The 11,563-nt window shown below is 40.5% G+C and overlaps 1 protein-coding gene across 9 annotated transcripts; it reads left to right on the top strand.

Annotated features, from left to right (window-relative positions):
• On the top strand, window positions 1–10,529 carry RAD51AP1 (RAD51 associated protein 1). Of its 9 annotated transcripts, none has more exons than XM_074589257.1 (10): window positions 1–121; window positions 780–889; window positions 2,253–2,394; window positions 3,204–3,313; window positions 3,646–3,720; window positions 4,381–4,533; window positions 7,792–7,947; window positions 8,837–8,983; window positions 9,507–9,673; window positions 9,848–10,529. In XM_074589257.1, the coding sequence occupies exons 2-9, from the start codon at window positions 823–825 to the stop codon at window positions 9,665–9,667; spliced, it is 1,011 nt and encodes a 336-aa protein (XP_074445358.1). In that variant the 5' UTR covers window positions 1–121; window positions 780–822; the 3' UTR covers window positions 9,668–9,673; window positions 9,848–10,529. The 9 variants fall into 9 exon arrangements, with proteins under 9 accessions (XP_074445358.1, XP_074445352.1, XP_074445405.1 ...); XM_074589251.1 differs by having other exon boundaries at window positions 40–121; window positions 840–889; XM_074589264.1 differs by having other exon boundaries at window positions 95–113.
• The last annotated feature ends 1,034 nt before the right edge of the window (window positions 10,530–11,563 follow it).

Genomic DNA, 11,563 nt, shown 5'->3' with positions numbered 1-11,563 from the left:
GAATCTGCCGGCAGCGCTGTCGTCACCGGCACCGTGTGCCCCGTCCCGCCCCCACGGCCCTCGGCCGCCGCGCGCCGCCCGCCCACCCTCCCGCAGCGGCGATGGCGAGGCCGGTGAGGAGGTGCGGGCGCGCGGCGGCGCGTGGCGGAACGGGGTGGGGTGGGGTGGGGGGAGCCCCCGTTGCTGCCGCCGGCCGGCCCCGAGGCGCTCGCGGGCGCCGGCAGCTCGCGCTCGGTGGCGCTGGGTGGTGTTTCCTAGAAAGCCTTCAGGCGCGCGCGCTGCCGGTGGCCGTTGCCAGCTGAGGGAGCGCGCGGGTCCCCCTCGTCGGAGCCCCGCGCCGACAGACCTCGGGCGCGGGGGGGACCCGAGGACGGGCCTGCCCCGTCTCCCGTCCCGCTGGAGGGAAGCGCGGGGCCGCTCCCGGGTGCGGGCGGCTTCCCTCGGGCGGGTCGCGGGCTGAGGGGTGGGCTAGGAAGTGCGGCCTGTGCCCTCTCCGGTTAGGATCGCACCTGCGCCGGCGGCGGCCTCGGAGGTGCGCGGGAAACGCGTGTCAAATGCCTGAAAATGACCCAGGGGATAAATAATCACCGTTGCACGGTGGCGGCTCTGGGGCGGCCTGTACATGAGAATACGGTGCTCCCACCAGAGCAGCTGTTTTAATATTTTTTAAAAAATCTAGAACCTAGTCCTAATAACCACGTTGTGTATGGTAGCACTGGTTATACATATGTTTGAACGTGTGCTTTTTTTCTTGTTAAACGATTGACCCAAACCCCAAGAGTTAGCAAGGCAAGATGCTCACTCTGAAAGGATCAATAGTGTATGCTTTTTTGCCCCAGGAACAAGAAAGTTGTCGATTATTCTCAGTTTGGGGATTTGGACGATGATGGTAAGTGGCGTGGTCTTGTACGTAAGAAAAATGCCAAACGTTAATGTAACCACCCAAAACATCTCTAGAGTGTTTTTTATTAATTAATTCATTCATCGAGAAGGCTGTTAACTGTTTTCACTGGAAGTAATCGGTGCATACTCTTAGATACCCTAATTAAAGAAGAATATGATGCCTGTAAACCAGAGTATAACAACAGTATGTCAGGAAACTGGTGGATACATAGTGTCTTGTTGCAGGAAAATCTTATTTCTCTCCCTCCCTCAGTGTTCAGTGGTGATTGGTGGTTCCATGTCCACCTGCTTATAAGGTCACAGGATTGTAAATCAGAATATAACGGAGGTGTGAATCATCTGTACATAGGTCTAATGTTTCTCCTACACCTCTGTGTCTTGATGGGTTTTGGTTAAGGACATGGCAGTCAAATTTTGAGTTTGTTGATAAGAAGACTAGATTGCAGGCTATTTGTTTTCATGACAGGCCTCCCTTACTTCTAAGCCCTAATGGGTGCTATGCATTTTTCTTACAGAATTTGGTTGCTCTGTTGGGTTTTGGAGGGGTTTTTCCCATGCTGTTTGCAGGATCTAGGGGACAGTTTGAATTGGTGGGAAGGGGAAGGCAAAAGTAAATAATTTTTATTTTTGCTGTGAATCATGTGGATTAGTGGAGCGTCTTAGTTTCAGGAGTTTAAATGTGGTGCATGACTTTTCTTGATTTACTAGTGACCACATATGATATTAAAGAAAAGTGTAAATTCTCAGAAACATTAGTGATCTTGTCTAAGGTTCTCCATCATTTAGAGAATACTGAAAATTATTATTTTTTTCCTTATTTTGCACTGTGATGTGCAGTGTCTTCAGTTGGAAGAAAGGCAGCTTTCATGCCTTCTAATTTTCTTTGAAAATTGGAGAAATGCATTGTATTTGGTAAGAGCCAATATGAAAATGGTAGAAAAAAGGGAGCAGGCAACATTTTTTAAGACGGGGAGCGGTTCCCAAAGCACCAGGAACTCTAAAACTGTTTAATGACATTGATTGCTATTATAAGTGATTGCTCTTCAGCATATCAAAAGGTGAACTTCTAGTTATTGAAAAGCGGGTAACACATTGGACATTGAAGCTTTATTGACATATTGGTACTAAAAATTGAAATAATTACCTCTTGAATAAAAGTATATGCAAAAGTGGTCTTGTTAGATTTTAATTTAAAATATATTTAAGAATAGTATAGTTATAGTTGTGTTCTTTTAAAATAGAAATAATTTCAAAAAGTTTATCTTTGTTATATTTTCATTGTGACTTCTTTTGGTCACATGGAAGAGTACAGCAAAACTCATTAAAGCTTATTGCTGTTTCTCAAACAGATGAAGACTTTGCATGTATAGCTGCACCTTCAAGCAAAAAATCCAGAACACAGCTCAAGGATCCAAAGAAGGACAAAAAAGAGAAGCAAAAAAAGCCACACATAGAATTGACTTTGTCACAAAAGCAGACACCTTGTAAAAGGTAAGAAATGTTGAAATGTGGTCAATTCTGTATAAAGCCAGATATCACTAATAGTATTTGTTTTTTCCTTTTTTTCCACCCCCTGGAGTTTTAAGCAGCTGAGAATAAACAACTAACTTATTAGTGTGATAAAGATTTTCAGCCTTATTGGTATCGTTGCAAACCAGGGATCATGTAATTATGCATAAAGTCAGGAAAACTTTCCTGGGTTTGGTAGTGGGCTATGTCTGTTTTGTTACTTCTCTAAAAAACTCCAGCAAGTGGCCTGCATAGATGCAGAAACAGGTTTGCATGTCTGATCTTCTCTGGACATCTCTAGGGTGCAAAGTAACTGTAACAATTCTGAGTTACTTAAGAACTCCTAAAACTGAGAAATATAAAGCCAAGTTGGACTCCTTAAAAAATAATATATTTAAAGCTTGATAGAAAATACAAAGCCAGTGACAATGAAAAAAGAAATCTGATTATTTTGGTAGTAAAGTTGTGTATAAATATTACATTTCAGTGTGGTATTTCAGGCAAACATAATCACTTCTTTCTGTGATAATACCAGTCACTAGTTCATATATATACATACAATGTTTTGCAATCATAATACTTCTAAGTATAGTGTGGTTTAATTATTAGTGTGTACTTTGTCTAAATTATTTTAGGCAGTAATTTTCATAATATGATATGCTATAAGTATGTATTGAAATGTTAATCTCTGTACAAGTATATGAATTTTTAGAAGTTCAGTGAGTCAGAAATAGATCTGTAACACTCATGTCATCATTTTATTATTTAGCATGTTTGGGGTTTTTTTCTAGGATATCCTTGGATGACAAACTTTATCAAAGGGATTTGGAAGTTGCCTTAGCCTTATCCGTCAAAGAAAAATCTGCAAATATCCTTGAGGTGCAAAATTCAGAAGAACAAGGTTATTTTACAGTTCAATGCAACATTATATTTATATGTAGTGAATTCAAACATGACAATTAATTTTACAGTGAAATAGGTTGGAAGTTGTGTTTTATTTCAAGATATCATGGTAAGGAAATGAGAATTTTTAGGTAGTACCTGTGTTCTTGTGTTCTTATATTTTTCTGTGAGAAAAATAACTCTTCTGTAAGATCTTCCAAACATAGTTTCTTTAGAGAGAGACAGATAAAAATGTTATTTTCATTTCTTAACATCTTGACTTTTTATAATGTTTTTTTGTATACTAATATTTTGTATTATTTATTGTTTGTTTTCTGAATTCTAAAACAGGTAAGAATATTGAATCAGAAAATGTACACAGGAGACCCCCTTTTTCCAACTGCAGTGTAGACAGTGAACTTTTAGGTAAGTTGTTCTCATACTCTGTCTTTTCAGAAACAGCATTTCAAGATACATTATAATAGCTTACCTCTTCCTTGTTTCCATTGTTTTCTGTTTTTCACTTATGTGAAAAAAAGAGTATCTTAAATAAAGACTGAAGGATGAAGGACGCGTTAATTTTTTCATTAAAATCTTGGTCCTGGTCTTAAAATGGGAAAACCTGTGGATTGTTGAATGAGATTGGTACAGATCATTAAAAGTTAGTTGGAAAAAGCAACAGATGTGATGTTTTTAGATGCTGAGTTTGCTTCTTCGAGAAGCTACGCTTACCTTACTCTGCTTCGTGGATCCATAATGCCTAAGCATCAAATAAACGTGACCAGAAACACTTGCTGCGCCACTGGAAACTTTTTCAGTTTTCCAATTTTATTTTTGGTTATCTGTCTGTTTGTTAGCTTGATTACAAATAAATATTGATAACTTTCACAACCAGAAAGTAGAGTTTGGTCAGTTAATAGAGTAAAATGAGAATCACCCGAAAACAAGTGCCAGTGATGTTCTTGTGTATAGTATACTTCAGAATCACAAAAATGAATTCTGAGGAGTCAAATACCTGCTTCTTTTTGAGAAGGAGAATAGATTTACTGTGAATTTGAATTCGTTAGACCACCGTCTCTTTTCTAGGTCTCAATCAGGTTATGGATGACGATGTACCCAGGGGTGATGGTAGGCAAGGGATAGCAGCATCTAAAGTCTCAGCACATCAGAAGAAGTTACTGACCATTGACAGTGATGATGAAGGGCATGCTACTGACTCTGAGCCAGAGTCTGTACCTAGTAAGTTCTTCTCTATAAAAACCCTCTCCTTTAAATGTGATGCCTTACATTTAGTTTATATTTTCAGTGAAATGCATACTGCTTCTATTGTATCTTTCCTCCTCCCCCTTACTGAAGCATTATCTTTTAATACTAGTGGCATCTCAATTGCACTTTGACATTAAATCTAAACATTGGAGCTTATTCATACACATTCGCCAAACTGGCAAAAATGATACTGCTTCTCTGCATTTGCTGCAGTATGTCAGAACAAATTTCTTCTACCCGCTTTCTCTAGGAAAGTTTCGTCTCTTTAAATAGCCTCTATTCTCTTTCCCAGTTGTTTGGGGTTTTCATCAAAACAGTGGCTTTGGAGTAGTGTCATGTGTTAGTGCTTTCACTATTGTCTTTGTTTAAGCTTATTTAAAAAAATAAGTAGCCACCGTTCTTTCCTTCCTCCAATTCTCAACTCTTAGAATACCATGCTGCATCTGATTGGAGGTCAGCCTAGACTCGTACTCTGCTTCTGGTAGCAGCCTAGTAGCCTAGTATTGAATGCAGAGTATGATCACAGAATCATAGAATGGTTTGGGTTGGAAGGGACTTTAAAGATATCTAGTTCCAAGCCCCCTGCCATGGGTAGGAACACCTCCCACTAGACCAGGTTACTTAAAGTCCCATCCAGTCTGGTTGTGAACACTTTGAGGGACGAGGCATCCACAACTTCCCTGGGCAACCTGTTCCAGTGTCTCACCACCCTCATAGTGAAAAACTTCTTCCTAATATCTAATCTAAATCTCCCCTTTTTCAGTTTAAAACTGTTACACTTCATCCTATTGCTACACTCCCTCATAAAGAGTCCCTCCCCATCTTTCCTGTAGGCCCCCTTTAAGTACTGGAAGGCTCCTATAAATACTTTTAAGTACTGGAGAACTCCCTGGAGCTTTCTCTTCTCCATACTGAATGACGCCAACTCTCTCAGCTTGTCTTCCTAGCAGAGGTGCTCCAGCCCTTGGATCATCTTCGTGGCCCTTTTCTGGACCTGCTCCAATAGGCCCATGTCCTTATGTTGGGGGCTCCAGAGCTGGAAGCAGTACTCCAGGTGGGGTCTCACCAGAGCAGAGTAGAAGGGCAGAATCACCTCCCTCAACCTGCTGGCCACGCTTCTTTTGATGCAGCCCAGGATGTGGTTGGCTTTCTGGGCTGCAAGTGCACATTGCCTCCTCATGTTGAGCTTCTCATCCACCAGCACCCCCAAGTCCTTCTCCTCAGGGCTCTTCTCAATTCATTCTCTGCCCAGCCTGTATTTGTGCCTGGGATTGTCATGACCCAGGTGCAGGACCTTGGCACTTGGCGTTGTTGAACTTCATGAGGTTTGCATGGGCCCATTCTCAAGCCTGTCCAGGTCCCTCTGGATGGCATCCCTTCCTCGCAGCATGTGGACTGCGCCACACAACTTGGTGTCATTGGTAAACTTGCTGAGGGTGCACTCAATCCCGCTGTCCATGTTGCCAGCGAAGATGCTAAACAGCACCAGTCCCAGTACCAGCCCCTGAGGAACACTGCTCATCCCTGGTCTCCACTTGGACATTGAGCCATTGACTGCAACTCTTTGAGTGTGACCATACAGCCAATTCCTTATGCACTGAGTGGTCCACCTGTCAAATCCATGTCTCCAGTTAGAGACAAGGATGTCATGTGGCGCAGTGTCAAATGCTTTGCATAAGCCCAGGTAGGTGATGTCAGTTGCTCTTCCCTTAGCCACCAACACTATAACCCCATCATAGAAGGCCACCAAATTTGTCAAACAGATTTTGCCTTTAGTGAAGCCACATTGGCTGTCACTGATCACCTCCTTATTTTCCATGTACCTTAGCATAGTTTCCAGGAGGATCTGCTCCATAATCTTGCTGGGTTCAGAGGTGAGACTCACTGGCCTGTAGTTCCCCGGCTTTTCCTTTTTTCCATTTTTAAAAACGGGGGTTATGTTTCCCTTTTTCTAGTCAGCGGGAGCTTCACCGAACTGCCATGACTTCTCAAGTATGATGGCTAGTGGCTTAGCAACTTCATCTGCCAATTCCCTTAGGACCCGTGGATGCATCTCATCAGGTCCCATGGATTTGTGCACCTTCAGGTTCCTTAGATGGTCTTGAACCTGATCTTCTACAGTGGGCTTTTCTTTATTCTCCCAGTCCCTGCCTTTGCCTCCTGCAACTTGTACGTTATGGCTTCACTTGCTGGTGAAGACTGAGGCAAAAAAGTCAATGATTATCTCAACCTTCTCCATATTCCCAGGTAACCAGGTCCCCTGTTTCCTTCCGGAGAGGGCGCACATTTTCCCTAGTTTCCTTTTATCACTGACGTACCTGTAGAAGCTTTTCTTGTTGCCCTTGACACCCCTGTCCATATTTAGTTCTGTCTGGGTTTTAGCTTTCCTATCCTGATCCCTGGCTGCTTGGACAATTTCTCTGTGTTCCTCCCAGGCTACCTGTCCTTGCTTCCACCCTCTGTAGGCTTCCTGTTGCTGTTTGAGATTGTCCAGGAGCTCCTTGTTCGTCCATGCAGGCCTCCTTATATTTTTGCCTGACTTCCTCTTTGTTGGGATGCATCGCTCCTGAGCTTGGAGGAGGTGGTCCTTGAATAATAACCAGCTTTCTTGGGCCCCTCTTCCTTCCAGGGCTTGTTTCCATGGTACTCTGCCAAGCAGATCCCTGAAGAGGCCCCTGAAGTCCAGGGCAGTGAGCTTGCTGTGCACCCTCCTCACTGCCTTCGGAATCTTGAACTGCACCATTTCTTGGTCACTGCAGCCAAGGTTGCCCTTGAACTGGACATTCCCCACCAGCCCTTCCTTGTTGGTGAGAACAAGGTCCAGCATAGCACCTCTCCTTGTTGGATCTTCCATCACTTGGAAAAGGAAGTTATCATCCTGGATTGCCTATGCCCTGCTGTGTTGTCCCTCCAACAGATACCAGTGTGTTTGAAGTCCCCCCTGAGGACCAGGGAATACCTGTAATTCTGCTGTTAAAATCATTATTCTATGCAGTTTATACCAGGGTGTTCAATTATTAAAGTGCAAAGCAAGAATTCTGTAAATACATAATGATTTACATGTTTTATTTCTGTTTCTTTCTCAGTTCAGTATATAGATACGTGCAGTTTTGCTTTACTATATTCTTAAGACATTTTGGTTCTTTATGTCCAGAATGTGATTAGAAGGCCCTGAAGTAATAGTAAATTGCATTTCCTGTAAAGAGATGACGTCCCTTTTCCTTGCTGTAGGTGAGGATTCAGAAGAAGATTCAGATTATAGTGAAGGTGGTGATGAAGACTTTGCTATGGAAAAGAAAAAAGCCAAAGGAAATAAAAAGAAAACCAGACAAAAGATGCCAGCTGAAAGAGAGAAGAAAAATCTGAAGTCCAAGATTAATACTACAGGTACCATGAATTTGAAATAGACCTCTTTATAATAAAAGTTCCTTTTATTTTGACTGAAGGAATAGATAAATTTGGCTGACAAACTGACTGTAGAGGTTTATGATGAAAATTACTATTTGCATAGGAAAGGGAGGAGAGTAGAAAAAAATCCTGAAAGAAAAAACCTTTTATAGTAAACTAAAACCCCTTACTATAAAAGCAGACAAAAGTGAACAGACTGAGTTAATTTATTTTTATATAACTGTACCTAGCTTTTAAGAAAAGGCCAAATAACAATCAGTGATCTGAGGATTATTCTTTTAAAAATTAAAATCTCAGAGCCTCCTCTTGCAGTTGCATTTATAAATTGTTAGTTCAAGGACAGCTAAACAATGCTAGTTCTACTAACCACTTGGTGAAAAAGATTAAATATCCATGCCCTTCAGGGTTAATTGTTCACTGTGTTGCTAACGCAATTTACCTGCGTAGCTTAAGAAAATTCTTACCATGGTGTTAATCTTGTGCCTGACTTAGTAATGTGTTTTAATTTCGTGCCCGAATTTACAACATGTAATTTAGTTTAAAACTAGTTTTAGTTATGACAAGGAATTTGCTTTGTGTAGCTGACAGAGGAATCTTCTGTCTTGGAAATTCGGTATCTGGCTTGTTTCAAGAAGAAATTGTACTGCCTATTTTCAAACTAGAATTGAAATTCCAGAGTATAACAGGACTGACTGTATAAATATATGCTCTTAAAGATGTGACAATCTAGTGACATACTCATTATTTCACTCAGAAATTATTTCACCCAGAGAGCTTGTGCTGTACAATGATCTATCATCTTACACATGTGCGATGATTTCTCTACTAAAGAGTATCTTTCTAAGGTTGTTTTTATTTTCCAACTAAGCGTCGCCTGTAGTTTCTCCTTCACGGATAATGGAACAAAAATCTGAGCCAACACAAACAAAGATGTCCAGTTCTTCAGCACCAGTTGGGAGGCCTTTACATACATCAAGTCCTGTAACAGACAAGAAGCCTAAATGGATACCACCAGGTACCTCTAAGATTGTATCTATAAACAGTTACATTAGTTGACTTAAGTTTTTAGCAATCTCTCCTAAAGCAAACAAAAAAATAAACAGTATTTCAGAAAAATTACTGCCCTCGTACTGACAGGTATTCTTTTGACCTTAGATTAAAAAAAAAAAAAGAAAACCTATCTCCCTGCGTCTTTCCCTCTTACAGAATTATCCTTACTTTATGTGGGGAGGTTAATAAAATATTTTCCAGAGCATGCATCAAATCTTAATCAAGAGATTGTCTTGTGGCCATTTCTCTTTTATTAACAGCTTGCTTTATCTCTGGTATGTGCTGCATTGTTATCTATTCTAAAGAAATAATATTAGAAAAATGTTGGAGTGTTTTAACTGCTTTAGTAAAGCAAATGCTTATAAGCTTTATTTTCTTAAAGTGTTGGAGCATGCTGCTGCTGACTCCTGCCTCTTACTTAGATTTTCCTTCACATTTACTATTCTTTTCTGTACACATTTCTTTCTGTTTGGCTCCTTTCTCTCGAGCCTTATTTTCCCCACTTGGAATTGTGTTCAACTGGGTGATTCTCTGGGGAGCACCTGAAAATGCACAGTACTCTGGGAACAGTTTTTATGTGCTTGTCCATTGTGTTGCTGGTTACTTAAAACTGCACCATACCTGCTGCATTGGCTTCCAAATAGATTGATTCCCGGTGAGTATGTTGATTTTCTCGTGCTTCTGTGGTATGTTGTTCAGACCTTTTTGCAGTATCTTTAGAGTACTTTTTTGTTCTGATATAAAAACTACAAAAAGACAACAGGTTTATGATTATTTTTTTCCCCTCTTAACTTCTTGCACCTTCTTTTTGTTTTAAAATTATTTTCAGCTGCATCGGGAAGCAGTAATAACTCTATGAAGTATGTTTCGCTTAAGTCACCTCCTCAGTGTCTTAGACTCGGCCTCTCCAGACTAGCAAGAGTCAAACCATTGCATCCCAGTGCTACCAGCAGTTAAGTGGTCAGTGACAAGGTGCCACGTGAAGGAAAAGACTTTGGAAAGTGTTTTGCTTATAAATACACAGTGGGCAGCAAAAGCTTCTGTTTTGGAGGACTCTTGTTTATGTACATGTCTAATACTATAATGAGTTTTTATTCTGCAGAATGCTAGGCATCTTTAAGTGCTACTGAATAATAGTGTTATTTAATCGAGGTCACCAGCTCTTCAATTTATTATATTCAGAGATGTGGGTTTGTGATAATTTTAATTCTCTGATATCTAAACTCTTCGCATTAAAATAGTCTAGACAGCACTATGTCAGTTACAGAATTTGATATCTCAAATGGTTTCTCAACACAAGTGAAAGTCACAGTTTAAAAAATAATTCTTGGAAGTGTTAAGTTATCACTTTCCACCCCCTTCTTGGAAAGTTTGTCACCACTCTCAAAATCTGTTAATGTTTGCATATTTTATTTGTGGATTTTAATGGATTTTTATGTATTATAGATAAAAATGTTTTTTAGAATGTTGTATTTTTTAAAAGCTAAAATAAAATACTTTATATAATCTAATTAATCATATTAATTGACTTTATTAATTTTGAAAATCACTTCTAAATTTTGGCTACAGTCTGGCAAATATTTCTGCATGTGCATACTCTTGTTAGAAGTCAGCAGCGTTAGTTGGGCTCAGACAGTGAGGATTTTGCTTTGAGCACCTTGGTTTTCATTGAAGACCACGATACTGTGTATAGTTAGTGGATTTTATAAAGCGTTGAAGTGATAGTTACTGAGTAATGAGACTGAGCTTTCAAACTTATTAGTCCACACTGTAAATAATCTCCTATTTAAGCATATTGACTATGTGAGATGACACAGCGGGTGCATTTGTCCCTGTATTACTTAAAGAATCTGGTCATGACTGAGTGAATTGCATTAACAAAGGAATATATAGCCCTATTCAGAGTAATTACACAGACAAAAGCATGGTCCTGCCTAAAGTAAAACTACAGTATGACAAATTACTTTTTAACTTTATAGCACTTACATTGTTAAAACATGATACTAATAAATGCCTGTTTATTCAAAGCAATATGCATATTACCTTATGGAAGGGATGAGAAGAAATCTGTGGCTGAAAATCTGTTTCTCAGAAACAAACATCAGCATTGTGACATACAATCTCACATCATCTACATTTTGGATGCCTGACTCCTGGCATGGAATCACATAGCCCTGAGTGAATTGTGTGCTCCAGTGAGCTGGGCTAAGTGCGTTTAGGAGAGGAGGCACGTGCCTGCTGTCTCTGGTGCTCGTCTGACTCATTCATGAGTTGTCTTAGCTTGCTAAAATGCCACATCAAAAAAACGGAAGTTTGCAGCAGGTTGCCATCAGACGAGCTTGAAACTGCTCCCAAACAAGGGTAAAGCAGGAGTACCCACCGGAGGAAAGGTAGGTATCCAAGCATAACGTTTGTGACAACTAGTATGTAATATGTATGCTATGTTCTTTCCTTAATTCCTTTTCTTTGTGCTTACATAGCCCCTTTCTGAGGTGTACAGTGGATAAGTAGCTGCAGCAAAATGGGAAGCACAGAGAGCCTTGGG

This window comes from Larus michahellis, chromosome 1, assembly GCF_964199755.1.
Source record: "Larus michahellis chromosome 1, bLarMic1.1, whole genome shotgun sequence".
In the NCBI taxonomy this organism is placed as follows: domain Eukaryota; kingdom Metazoa; phylum Chordata; class Aves; order Charadriiformes; family Laridae; genus Larus; species Larus michahellis.
Note: the sequence above shows the minus strand (reverse complement) of the source record. Positions and strands in the feature narration are given on the sequence as shown.